Source organism: Hyaena hyaena, unplaced genomic scaffold (genome assembly GCF_003009895.1).
Source record: "Hyaena hyaena isolate Hyena2069 unplaced genomic scaffold, ASM300989v1 scaffold_812, whole genome shotgun sequence".
Lineage (NCBI taxonomy): Eukaryota > Metazoa > Chordata > Mammalia > Carnivora > Hyaenidae > Hyaena > Hyaena hyaena.
This window is the reverse complement of record NW_024081443.1, coordinates 92,747-107,586: the sequence shown is the minus strand read 5'-3', so window position 1 is coordinate 107,586 and position 14,840 is coordinate 92,747. Positions and strand designations below refer to the sequence as shown.

Genomic DNA, 14,840 nt, shown 5'->3' with positions numbered 1-14,840 from the left:
AGAGAAAAAACAAATACCACATAAATTCACTCATGTGTGGAATCTAAACAAATAAAACAAAATAGAAACAGACTCATAAATATAGAGAACAAACTGGTGGTTGCTAAGAGGGAAGGGATTGGGAGGATGGGTAAAATAAGTAAAGGGGATTAAGAGGTACAATTTCCAGTTGTAAACCATGTCATGGGGATATAAAGTACAGCACAGGGAATATAGACAATAATACTGTAATAACACCGTATGGTGACAGATGGTGGCTACACTTCTGATAATCATTCTGTAGTGTATACAAATGTCAAATCACTACAATGTATCCCTGAAACTAATACAATACTGTGTTCAACTATAATTCTATAATAAATAAATATAAATAAACAAATGAATAGAAAGAAAGAAAGAGAGAGGGATTGAGGGAGGGAAGAAGAGGGAGAAAGGAAGGAAAAAATTAAAATATTTGGAAAACTATAGTCACATTAATTTTAGCACAATTTCAGGTTTTGTAATCATTAATAATTCACATAATTTCATCAAAAATGATAATCTATAGAATTCTATATTCACTTCCTGACAGCGGCCAGCACCAATTCAGGACATACTATGGGGCTAGGCAGTTTTTAAAGTATTGTGTGCATTTATCTCATTTAATCATTATAAATTTTTGAGATAGACACACTAATATTATCTCCATTTTCGGGATGAGGAAACCGGCACAGACAGTCACACAGTTATGTGAGCATTAAAACTGAGATTCAAATCCAAGCATGCTGACTCCAGATTCCACACTTTTAACTGATAGGTTATAATGCCTCTAGAACCTGAATTTTGAGATCTGTCCTAGGCTTTTCTGGAGGATCTTTCCAACTCACTAACTAGCAGTCTGCAAATCACTGGGAACTATGATGAGATATCAAATGCAATGGACCTGGGAGGGAGCAGGCAGGAGTCAGAGATAGATTTTGGAGGAATTAAGTTAGAGAATCATTAAGACTTGGTGACTGTATGTGGGGTGTGGGGTGCAGGAAGGGAAAAGGGGCAAACCAAGTCCAGAATGACTCTACTTAAGTAGGAACTCTGAAAGCAAGCAGGAACTACAGTAGAAAAACAAGATTTTTGGCTTGGGATGGAGTTCAGTTTGATCCATAGACTTTGGGATGTTTATGAGGTACTCAGTTCAAGAAGCTGATTAGGCAGTTTGACAAAGGAGAAGGCAATGGATGAGATGGAGTGGAGTCAAGAGAGGGTGTCTCTGTCTCTGAAATGCGTCGACCCATTCCTATTTCCACTGAGACCATTTGAGAAAGTTACTGTGATGAGGGATGGATGTGTGTGCGTCCATGTGGGAAATGGGGAGGTTAACATAAAATGAGAAACATCTCTCTGACATACGGAGGTGTGAAATCACTGAGAGTGAAAAGTGGAATGAAAAAAAAAAACAAAAACAAAAACAAAAACAAAAAACCACAGAGCACAAATTCTAACACATTTTCCCTAACACATTTTCCCCAACATAGAATTGATCGTGGTCTCCAAGTTTTACATTCTGTATGTACAGACTGCATGCCTGCTAACGCGCTCTAAGTTACATGAGGACCTGCACCTTCTTGACTTCATAGTTTTTGAAGCGCCCAGTTCAATGTAAAGATGTCAAGTTAGTAAGTCAGGAATGCTTCTCAGTCCTATTAAGTTCAGGAATTCTTCTCACTCCACTAAGTTAAGGAACTACTTCAAAGACGCAGTTAGACCTTAAGCTTCTAGCATCATGGGGCTGGCTCAATATAAGATAACCTCATTAACAGAACAACGTGTTGGCCTTTATCCCAAGAAACAGAAAAACACCAGAAGCAGTGAGGGAACAAAACAAACAAAAGAATGGAGCGCCTGCACATGTGTCTGGCACCAGCTATTAGTCATGTCAGCTTCATCTGGTCGAAGGAATCCTTCAGACAAAAGGAGGAGATATTTTGGTTCAAGGTTCATTAAAATTTAGAGTGGTTAATTTCCTCTTTAACTTTAAGTAGCTAGAAGGAAAGAAATAATGAAAATACCAATATAACAGAGGACATTTTTTTCAACAATTTTTTAAATTGCTGAAATTTAAAATATTTGTTCTTTCTAAAACTTTTTGAAATATAATCTATAAGACAAAATTAATTAAGATAGGATGTTTAAAAAAATAAAATGCATGTCAGCTGAACTCAATGGCCCAAGTTCTGTGGATTTGGACTGGGTTAAAGTTTCCCAAACTAAAATGTAGGAAAACAAAGATTCTTCTAGACAACACTGTCACAATATTTCCTTAAAGATTATTATAACTTTTTAAAAATAAAAAGCATGTCTTTTGAGACTTCATTGTGAATAATTAGATTTCGGCATAGCTGTAGCACTAATCAATCAATTCACCTACCTGCTATTTAGCTTTGAAATACTTATAATGGCAGGAAAAGAACAGCATTAAGGTAGGAATTCAGGCTAATAAGCATTTAAAAATCAACAACATAAAACAAATACTCACGATATGGTACTTCCAAAGGGTGCCCTGTTATGTCACACCATCCAATTGGGTGGATGTCAGGGCTGTCTGCATCCATCCAGTAGTCGTATTTGTGGTCCCAGCCATCAAAGTGAACCTGTTGAGTAATTAATATTTAGTAATTAGTAATTAGTATTTCACTATGCCTGCATCAAATGATTAGAAAACGGACCTGTGAAATTGAGATTGAAATTGTAATAATCATACATTACAGCTGAAACAATATTTAAAATGTGCCACCAAAGGGCCTTCTAATGTAATCACCAAAGACTATTGTACCAATTTTTCCAATAAATGAAAGAAGTTGGTAAATAAAAAAAATCTGTCAGAGGGGTGCCTGGGTGGCTCAGTCGGTTAAGCGTCCGACTTCGGCTCAGGTCATGATCTTGCGGTCTGTGAGTTCAAGCCCCACATCGGGCTCTGTGCTGACAGCTCAGAGCCTGGTGCCTTCTTCAGATTCTGTGTCTCCCTCTCTACCTGCACCTCCTTTCTTCACTCTCTGTCGCTCTCAAAAATAAATAAAAACATTTAAAATTTTTAGAAAAATATCTGTCCAAGATTGATCATAATCTGAAGGGATAATACCAATCCATTTGCCCAACTAATACTGTTATGCTGGCGCGAGGACACTGCCTCTACTGGCTGTCGCTGCAGAAACCATGTCAGAAACATGAACAAGAGCCACCAATTTGAGGCAAGTACCAGGCTTACCCTGTTGGGAAATGCATCAATTTTAGAGTGAAAGGAAGCAATAAGTTTCAAAATCCTGACAACCAAGGAGAGATAGAGCTATTGAAACAATGGAGGCACAGGAGCGGATGAAATATGCTACTAAGGCAGATGGATTAATGGCTCTCTTGATAGCTGTAAAGGACAGTGTAAGCTTTCAGGGAACCTGAGGAAGAGATATGGCTCAAGTCCAGCAATCCAGCAAATGGCTACCACTGTTTTGCTTCTTAGCTGCAAAACACACATACACATACATATGACTCACATATAAACATATATATAGGTTTGAGAATAAAAAATAAAACACAATTTCTGAAACAAAAATTACATACTTATTTCTGAAACTTTTAAAACGCTATGTTCTAAAAGTTTCCTATCAGAATGAATGGACCAAATTATTTGGGCAGGCAAATAAAATAAGAATGATAGTATTTCATAACCTTATTTACTCTCTTATGTATTTTCTGTTTTTATCAATTTAATGAGGAATCCTTTTTTCAATGCAAAAAAAAAGCACAATTTTTTGAAAATCAACATTTGAATAAAAAGAGCAAGATTTCTAGCATTATAAAAACATAAGCCTGTTAGGCATAGGATCACAAAAAAAGAGTAAAATCGTATGTAGTAGTAAGCCCCAAATAAAGCCCAACGCTTTTTCTCAAGATCCATCTTCCTAAATCAGTGGTGCTCCACGTTTGGTTCCCAGACCATCAGCATCAGCATCACCTGGACACATGTTAGAAATGCAGATTGCTGGGCCCCAAGTCAAATCACCAAATCAGACACTCTAAAGGGCAGGGCCTCACAATTTGTTTGTAAATAAGTCCTCCACTTATCTAATGTATACTGAAGTTTGAGAACCAACAATCTTAGGAATAACCTTCAAGAGAATATTTCTACCAAATGTAGGCTTCTGGCTGAGACAGAATGCCCTTTCCTCGTAGTAACCATAAAAGAGGACTGAACGTATGAAGGCACTGCAGACACTGGACAATAGGCCCAACAGATATGTAATCCCTCAGTACACCTAGACAGGCCCCAAATGTCAGTCTGTAGTCAATTTCCTCACAGCAACACAGGGAAGAGAAACAGAAACAGAGCAGTCGTCCTGTCCTGAGGACAGATGCAGTTCAGCACTGATGAAGCAGCTGGGAATCGGAGGACAGTCACTAAAGAGAATAGAGCCACAGAGAAGGGGAATCTAGAAATCTCTGGGGGATTTTCGTATGACCTTGGTCAAGGGCTGGACTGTACATATGCAAGGTGAGACAAGGGGAAGTGAAGCAGAGAGCATCTGATACAGAGCTGGAAGTAAAATGAAGATAGCAGATAGCAGAGGTCACACATACTGGGAGAGCAGAGAGACCAAAGTGCAAAGATCTTAAGAATTTGACTAGACATCAAAAAAGGCCATCATTTTCTAATAAGAACCATGTCATAGAGTATTCCAGACCAGCCCTAAAAGAGGTTAAAATCAAACCTCAACAAGATTAAGAACAGCCATCAGTATTTAACTGTCTGACAGAACAAACTCTACTCTTTTTAAAGGAAGGCAAATGCTCCCAAATCTGAATGCTATATCATTCCTAGATTATTCCAAAATAAAATCGAAATTTATTGGACATGCAAATAAGCAGGTGAATGTGAGCCTTCCCATTTTTTTAAAAAAAGTAGTCAATAGACAGAGACCCAGAGATGCCCCAGATGTTGTAATTAGGAGACACGAACTTTTGAAGTACCTATTAAAATATGTCTAAGAACTTAAAGGAAAAATAGTCTTGATGAGAGAACAGACAGGGAATCTCAGTGGAGAAACGGAAATCATAAAAGATAAACAAATGGAAATTCTAGAACTGAAAAGCAAATTACAATAAAAAGTTTCTGAATAGGCTTAACAGATTAGAGATGGCAGAAAAATGAGTAAGTGAACATGAAAACTGATTCGTTGAAATTAATAATCTAAAGCACACACAATAAAAAATTTCAAAAATGAACAGAGGCTCAGGTACTTGTAAGACAGAATCAACTGGTCTAACATACATGTAATTTGGAGTCCAGAAGGATGGGAGAGACAATAAAGCAGAGATAAGGGTCAAACCAGACAAAAGGTGAAAAAATAACATCAACAAAGCTTCTCTATTTTGGTTAAAAAAAAAAAGTGCCAATTTACAAGCTTAATAAAAACAGCAAAACCTAAGCATGATAAATACAAAGGAAATCAAGACTATACAAATCATGGGCAAACCACTAAAACTGAAAGACAAGAGAAAAAGTCTTGAAAGTAGACACAGAAGTACAACTTTGTGTTGTTAGCCAACTTCTCATCAGAAACAGAAGAGGCAAGAAGATAATGAAATGAGATCTTTAAAGCAGTGAGAAATCAACTTCAGATTTTATGTTTTACAAAAAAAAAAAATCAACCTAAGATGTTATGTTTTATAAAAATAATTCCTTCAAAAAGGGGTAAAATTAATTTTCAGATAAAAATGAGAAAGTATTCACTTATAGATTTGCATTGCAAGAAATATTATAGAAAATATTTCATAAGTATTATCAGATGGAACAACTGCAATTTTGAAAATAATGAACAAATTTGGAAGACCCACTCTGCTTTCTAGAATTACTATAAAGCCACAATTAGGACGACAATGTTGTTTGGGCCTAAGCATAGCAGATACATTATTGGAACAGAAAAGATTATGTCAATTGACTCACATCTATATAGTCAATTGCTTTTCAATAGATATAACAAGGCCATTCAATGAGGGAAAAACAGTAGTTTCAGTGAATGATACTGGATCAAGATTAAGTTGATATTCACATGTGAGAAAATCCAAAGGAGTTGATTTCTACCTCACCTACCACATACAAATTAATTCAAAATGGACTATAAACCTAAACAAAAAGCTAAAACAGTAAAACTCAAGAACGAAACTTAAGATAAAAATCTTCATTATATTGGGATACTCAAGGATTTCTTTTTTTAAATATTTTTTTAATATTTTTTATTTATTTCTAGGAGAGAGAGACAGCATGAGCAGGGGAGAGTCAGAGAGAGAGGGAGACACAGACTCTGAAATAGGCTCCAGGCTCTGAGCTGGCAGTCAGCACAGAGCCCGACTCAGGGCTCAAACCCACGAACTGCGAGATCATGACCTAAGAGAAAGTCGGACGCTTAACCGACTAAGCCACCCAGGCGCCTCAAAGATTTCTTAACACACATGCAGCACTACCCATAAAGGAATACATTTATAAATTCAATTTTCATCATAATAAAAAACTTTTGCCCTTCAAAATCATCATTAATATAAAGGAAAACCAAATCAAGAACATTTGTAATACACTTATCTGACAAAAGGCTTGACAATCCAATAAGTAATAGGCAAAAGACTTCAGATACTCTACAGAAAATAAAAGGTTCAAAGAATGGTCCAAAACTAAATAAAACATTTTTGACTTCACTATTCATCAAAGAGATCAAAATGAGACATACTATATACCCATTTGTATGACTTAAATGACAGGCAACATCAATTACTGGTGAGGCTGTGGAGCTCCCAGAACATTCATACAATGTCAGTGGGGCTGGAAAATAGGAAAATTACTTTAGAAAATGTTTTCCTACTGTACTGTAGATTTCAGATTTTCCTACTCTGTGCCTCCTGGCAATTCCATCCCAAAGAGATGAAAATGTAAAGCTGTGTAAACAAGTGTTCCTTGCAATTTCATCCAAAATGCCAAATCTGACCATGACCCAAATGCCCAACAACAGATGAATATCTATTCAAAAGCAAGGGTAGTGTATGCATAAGACGAACAGTCATCACCAATTAAAAGGATAGACTGTTTCTACATGCATGAACACATATCAACCAGATAGACATCACGTAGAGAAAGAGGGCAGACACAAATGAATGCACACTGTATTGCTCCATTTATATGAAGTTTGACAACAAGCATAGAAATCAGATCCATGTTTGTCTGGAGGAGGGTAGGGAGCAGAACTGACCACAAAGGAGAACAAAGGAAACTTTTGTGGTCTCGGATATGTTAATCTTGATTAGCGTGGTGTTTATACAGGATATACATGTTTTAAGTATAATTTATTGTCAATTTGGTTTCCATACAACACCCAGGGCTCATCCCAAGTGCCCTCCTCAATGCCCATCATAAAGGATATCCATTTTTAAAAACTCATCAAAATGCATACATGAAATCTGTACCTTTCATCTGTAAATCATAGCTCAATAAATATTTCTACATGCAGTTGTAATTAAAGGGGTCTATTCTTATCTTTTACTGTATTTATATATTGCGTTGTTTCAGCACTCCGGACATGGCCACACTGCATAATACTGTCAGTACCCAAAGACTAAATATTCCAGTTGTGAAAGGCAAAAATGGCACCCCTTTCAAGAATGATGCCTGCTGCTCTGAATTTACGAACACAAAGAAGTTTGTGTGAGTGTGTATAATGCTGTGAAGAAGAAACAGAAGATGTTCTCAAACTTTAATATTTTTTCCTAGTTCCTTCTTTCTCTTTTAAGTTTGCAGTGCAATGTTTTCTGTTTCAATAGCAACAGAAGCACAAACAAGACAGGCCAAATGTTCCAGCAAGAGTTGCTACAAGGAGTTAGGTCTTCTATTTCAGCTATTGTACCTGGACTTGGGAATCCTAACGTTGGACTTTAGGTCTAAAACTAAAAACCTAAAATCACAGTATCTTTAACATTTTTTTTCCTGGAAGCAGATACGTTTTTTGTTGTTTTTTTTTTTTTTTTTTGTACTTTATTCAATGTTTTCCCTTATGTTCATTAATAAATATTAAATTACTCTTTCTAATGCTGTATATAATTACTTACATTGAAACCATGGGAATTAAAAAAAGCTCCTCCTAATTCAATGATGTGATGCTCCACTCTCCAACAAGGGTCATCTAAACTTGGAATATATAACCAAAATCTGACCCATATACATCTTTACGAAATACATTGTCATATCTGTGGCTCTTCATATCTCTGAAGTTGAAAATCCAATTTTAAGGATTGTAACCAGATGGTCAAGTTAATAAAGGAGACTGGCATCTTATATTTACAGAGTCCTTTCATAAAGGAAAGAATTATTCTGAAAACCAAATCATCTCCATTTCATATATTTATGATTTTTATATATTTGGGTTTGTATAAAGCTGAGTAGAAATATGGACGCTTCTCGCTCAGATTTTGAAAAACTGGAAAACAGAGGTCAGATAATTGAATCAAACACTACACTATCTCAAGTTCTTACCCTTAAATGGGTAGTGATACTTCCTGATGGTATTAACACCATCTGAATTAGTGACTAATGACTGGTAAAATAATCTGGACACGTAAGAATTAGATCAGCCTACTAAAAAACAAGGATACACTCCTTAGAGTAAACCTAAAGCTGTCAACTGTCTGAACGAGCAAAGTCTTTCTTGCTTTGCCTTATCATTACTGTCCCTCAGCCCTGGAGCCTTACCACTATGCCTCAGCTGTCTTCGATGCTGCCATGACTGTTAGCAACATGGCTTCCACACTGTCAGATCTCAAAAGCCACCAACGGAATGAGATGCATGGTAGTAATCCTCACTCGTCCCTGTTCCTTAGGGCAGCTGGAAATAAACTGTTGTTTATCTAGGAACGCTGGAGCTAAATTTAATGCTCAATCACAACAATTTTATTAGCCTAAGTGATATTATTATGCTTGTTTGCTTCTGCTATATGGTTTTTAAATTTGTAATTTCCACTTTAATGGGCTTATTGGATGTGTGTATTTTATTGTCAGGGGCCTCAAATCTATTTTAAAGGCTTATGGTGAACAAATTATAAGCATGCAGATGATGTTAATTTATTTAGAAAAAGGCCCCACTGTACCTGAACTCTTCTCCTTTAATTGAATACAGTTTCAGATAACTAGACTTAACCTTAAATTTCATTCTAGAAACAAACAAACAAACTGGGTTTTCATATATTATTCCTGATACCTATTACTCATAACTACTGGTGCTAATAAGGCTACAGTAAACCTCATGCCCTGTGATGCGGAGCTCTGGTGCTGGACAGCGTGAGGGATGAAGAGCTAGTACTGAGCGCAAACACCTGTTCTGCTGCAGGACAAGCACGCCCGCGTCACGCCTTCACAAAACAGCACCGTCGTCTGCACCGGCGCCAACGCTAGCAGGGGGCTCACTTTTACTGTACGCTTACATACTCCAGACACAGCTTTAAAATACGTACATTTTCACTTCGTGTCTACAATATATTGTTTTCATACATTCTGAAAAGGAACCTTTTAAGAGGTTTGCCGAGATCGTACGACCAGTAATGGCAAAACCAGACTTCAGCTGAGAACAGTTTATTGAGAGAACCATACAAGAATACAAATCTTGAAGCTATTTGGGACTATTATACCTAAGAATCTATTGCAGCAGAGTTAAATTACATTTTTAAAGTATAAAAAGGCATTTTTGGAATGAAAACAAAATGACATGGAATAATACAGGGCTGCAGTCCAGAACTACCTATACTTTTGCACATTAAACATTAATTCCTCACCGAGGCAGTCTGCTTACAAGTCTATCCGGGCAAGAACAGGGAGGGAGGGAACATGAAGAAGGAATTATAACAGACAAGTGTATACACTCTGTAAATTACTCTCACACATTATCATCTCCATTTTACATAAGGAGCTAATGAGATACGCAGGGAATAGGAAATGTGCCCAACGTTTCCAAGTCATTGACTGTGATGTGAAACTCTCAGCCATGAGCCTGGACTGCCCCCGCATGCCTTTCCAGGGCTTCCTCACCCACTCAGGGTAAATTACCTCAATTCCCTTTCCCTGCTAACCTCTCCCTAAACCCATCTGCTCTTTCACAAATACAATTTCTTCCACTTTCCTTCCAGTTCATTCCTAGAATAAGTATTACAAAGATGTGTAATCATTAAATTGAAAAATTAACAGCTTCACTATAGCAATTCTAAAATACCTTTCATTTTTTTAAGGCCACTACCCAAATTCAGCATATTTCTTGGACAGTGGTTTTCAAATTTTAGTGGACAAAATACCAATTGTCCCCTGCTCTACTGGGACTCTAATTCAGGGATGGGGGTGGTAGGATGTCAGGAATGATGCCTGGAAACTTTTTTTTTTTTTTTAAACCACACATCCTAGATTATCTGCTGAAGGTGATTTTTGGATAACCTTTTTGAAATGCTTCCTTAGGGTTTCCTCATGGCAACAAGGTTGTTAACCAACTGAACTTGCCATCAAACTCACAGTTACATCTAAAGCAATGAAGAATAACTTATTTTTAAAAACAGTCACAAATCGCTTTTAATTCCCTAGAACAAGGAGTCCAAGAGAGACCTGGTTGAAGGCCTAATGCAGAGGACATTCAACTCCAAATGTTTCCATTTGTGATAAATACGTCTGCATAAGTTTCCACTTCTCTATTTCTATGGTTACTGTTACAACAAATACAATTACTTTTTCCCATAAGATATATTTTCCCCATAAGAGTCCCACAAGAAATAAAAATGCCACATTTCCAACAGAATCCCTGGGGCTTTAATTCTTGTTAAGAAATCTAAGTATTTCATCAGAGTTAGGCATAATAATAGCCACATTCAGGGTTCCATGCCCACATGTCTGTGGGTAGTAGCTTAGGAAGAAAAACCTCCTTCATTAGCCGTGTGAGGACAAACAGTCTCAAAATCAGTTTATGATTATGACTAACATAAATACCTTTATAAGCTCTGTCATAAGATTTAGAAAGTGTTAAGGACTGAAGTGACACATGCTACACATCCATTGTTAGTATAAAGGCCACTTCCTTCCTGATTATTCACCAGGCTGCTCCCTTCCTCTTCTGTTCAGGACACGGACCCTCACAGTGGACACCGTTTCAACATGCACTCTCCATTTGTCCTGGCACTGCAAATTCCCACTTGGGATCTGGTATCAAAGCATCAAGGTTTTTCTACTAAGTCACAAATTATTCATACTCATTCTTCACAAGCCACCAACTCAAAGAGGGCTTTAGCTGCTTATGTTAAAAGAATACAGGATTTCTAACTATGAATAGTAAGACAGAAGGCATGTGAAAGTGAAGAAAAGCTGGTTATATCTTGAGGGGCCACATAATTTATTGTCCAAATGAGACATTTTTGAGAGTAAAAGGGAGTACTATTGATTACAGTTACAACGTGCATAATCTAGGACCATCCCAGGTAAGTCAAAATATATAAATACCCTTGATAGTCAAAGGACAATTGCTATAAGTAAATAATTCCAACTCCCCTCCCAATGGCAAAGAGGACATATTACACAATTATAATATGAAAGAACTACACCAGGTAGTCTAAAGTGGCAAAATTTTCACTGATGGTAATTTACCATATAGATATTCATGTAGGGAACACTGAATAACACAATGGACAATATGATATAAGGCATAAATAGTGATTTATGTACCTACCTAAATCTACATGGGTAGTATTTGCAAAATGGAAGTGTATATTTAAACACACACTTATGGCTACGCTTATGAACTGAATGTATTATGAGCACTATTTCTAAATTTTTGAAGCCATAGGTGGGCTACATACTTTTTCTACCCATTCTTATGTTTATTAGTACAGCATCAATTTCACTGGTAGCAAGTTCTAAATTACTCTTGTAAATGACAGTTTTTATCACAAATGGGTGTTAGATTTTGTCAAATGCTTTTTCTGCATCTATTGACACAATTATTTGAGTTTTTTAGCTTACTGATCTGATGAATCACATTAATTTTTGAATATGGACCAGCCTTGCCTATATTGGACAAACCTACTTAAGGGACTATGGTGAATTATAACTCATTCTATACGTTGCTGAATTCAATGTGCTAATATACTGTTGAGAATATTTGCATCTACATTCACGGCAGATAGTGGTCTATAGTTTTCTTTCCTAGTAATGTTTGTGTTTGGCTTTGAATTTAGGTAATTTCTGGCCTCACAGAATAAGTTAGGAAGTATTTCCTCTATAAAAAGATTATAGAGAATTGGTATAGTTTCTTCCCTACATGTTTGATAGAAGTCACCAGTTACAAACTATGTGGGCCTGGTGCTTTCTTTTTTGAGAGATTATTAATTATTGACTCGATTTTCTTAATAGATAGAGGCCTATTCATATTGTATATTTTTCTTTTTTTGTGAGTTTTGGCAGACTGTGTCTTTCAAAGAATTGGTCCATTTCATCTAGGTTATCAAATTTATGGACAGAATTGTTTATAGTATTCTGTTATTACCCCTTTAACATCCATAATCCACAGTGATGTTCCCTTTTTTGTTTCTAATGTTAGCAATTTGTGTCCTCTCTATTTTTTCTTAGTTAGCTTGGTTAGAGGATTATACGTTTTACTGACCTCAAAGAACGATGTTTTGGCCTTCCTAGATCTCTGCTGAATTCCTGTTTTTAATTTCACTGACTTTTGCTCTAATTCTTATTTATTTTCTTTTGTTTACTTTGGATTTAATTTACTCTTTCTCTAGTTTCCTAAGGTGGATATTTAGATTACTGACCGATATATACCTTTATTTTCTGATATATGCATTCAATGCTATCAATTTCCTTCTAAGTACATCCTACAAATTTTGATAAGCATGTTTTCATTTTTATTTAGTTCAAAATATGTTTTTTAATTTCTCTTGAGAATTCTTCTTTGAACCATGCATTCCTTAGAAGTATATTATTTAATCTCCATGCATTTTTTTGATTTTCCAGTTATTTTTCTGTTTTTTGATTTTTAGTTTAATTCCATGGTGGTCTGAGAGCAGACACTGTATGTTTTACACATTAAAAAAAATAATCTGTTAAGGTATGTTTTATGAGCCAGAATGTGGTCAGTCTTGGTGAATGTTCCATGTGAGTTTGAAAACAATGTGTATTCTGCTGTTGTTGAATGAAAATCTATACAGTTGACTGATAGTTTTGTGGAATTCAACTAGATCCTTACTGATTTTCTGCTTGCTGGATCTGCCCATTTCTTAGAGGGGTGCTGTCCAACTGTAACAGTGATTCATCTATTTCTCCTTGCAGTTCTACTAGCTGTTGCCTCATGTACTTTGAGGGTCTATTCTTAGGTGCACACACATTAAGAATTATTATGTTTTCTTGGAGAATTGACCATTTTATCATTATCTCATGCCCTTCTTTATCCCTGACAACTTCTATTACTTTGAAGTCAGCTCTACTTATAATTAATAGAGCTACTCCTGTTTTTATTTTTAACTTGTGTTAGCATGGTATATTTTCTCTATGTTAACTTTTAGTCTATATGCATTTTTATATTTAAAGTGGGTTTCTTGGAGAGAACACATATTTGGGACATGTCATTTTATGCACTCTGAGAATCTCTGTCCTAATTGGTGATTTTAGACCACTGACATTCAAAATAATTATTGATACAGTTGGATTAATATCTGCCATATTCACTACTGCTTTATATTACTGTCCTTTTCCTTGTTTCTATTTTTTGTCTTCTACTTTTTTCCTGCTTTCATGCTTTTTTAATTTTTTAAAAAATGTTTATTTATTTTTGAGAGAGAGAGAGGAGCACAAACAGGGGAAGGTGACTGAAAGGAGACAGAGGATCCAATGAAGTGCTCAAATTCATGAGCCCTGAGATCAGGACAAGAGCTGAAGTCAGACGCTTAACCAACTGAGCCACCCAGGTGCCCCTCTGCTTTCATGGCTTTAAATGAATATTTTATATGATTCCATTTTCTCCTTTCTTAGCACAAATTGTACTCTCTTCTTTTAAACTTACTTTCATGGTTAATCTACAGTTTACAATATACATTTACAACTGACTGAAGTCCACTCTCAAATAACACTATACTATTTCACTGATAATGTGAATACCTTACAATAACAAAATAATACTAATTCCCTTCTCCTGGCTCTGATATCACTGCTGTCATTCAGTGAACAAATACAAGCATACATAAACATATATACATACATGTAAACATATGTATAATATATATACATAACTATAATGGAAAACATTGTTCCCCTTATTATTTTGAACAAACTGTAATCTGTTAGATTAAGAATAAAAATAAAAATAAAAGTTTTTACTTTATCTTCATTTATTCCTTCAATGCTTTTTCTTTCTTTATGTAAAGCTAAGTTTCTTCTTCTCTCCAAACAATATTTTTAACATTCTTGCAAGGCAGGTAACACTACAGCAAATTCCTTCACTTACTGTCTGTCTGGGAAGTCTTTATTTTCCTTCTCCTTTCTTAGCATAATTTTGCAGGGTAGAGAATTCTCGGTTGGTAGGTTTCTTTTTTTCCTCTCAACACTTTAAATATCACCCCATTCTCTTCTTGCCTTCATGGTTCCTGAGCATAAGTCAGATGTAATTCTTATTGTGGTTCCTCTATTTGTAAGGTATCCCTTTTCCTTGGGAAAATCCCTTTCAGGAATTTATCTTTGATGTTCCATCATTTTCAATATGATATGCCTATGTGCAGTTTTTTGGCATTTATCCTGCTTCGTGTTC

At 35.9% G+C, this 14,840-nt stretch overlaps 1 protein-coding gene across 1 annotated transcript in view; it reads right to left on the bottom strand.

Moving 5' to 3' along the window:
• The window catches only part of L3MBTL4 (L3MBTL histone methyl-lysine binding protein 4), a gene marked incomplete at its 5' end in the record, with an annotated part of 293,576 nt that overhangs the window by 186,797 nt on the left and 91,939 nt on the right, over positions 1-14,840 (bottom strand). The window contains one exon of the mRNA XM_039219339.1: positions 2,513-2,627. Within this exon, the coding sequence (XP_039075270.1) occupies positions 2,513-2,627 (115 nt within the window). The remainder of the gene's footprint in view (positions 1-2,512; positions 2,628-14,840) is intronic.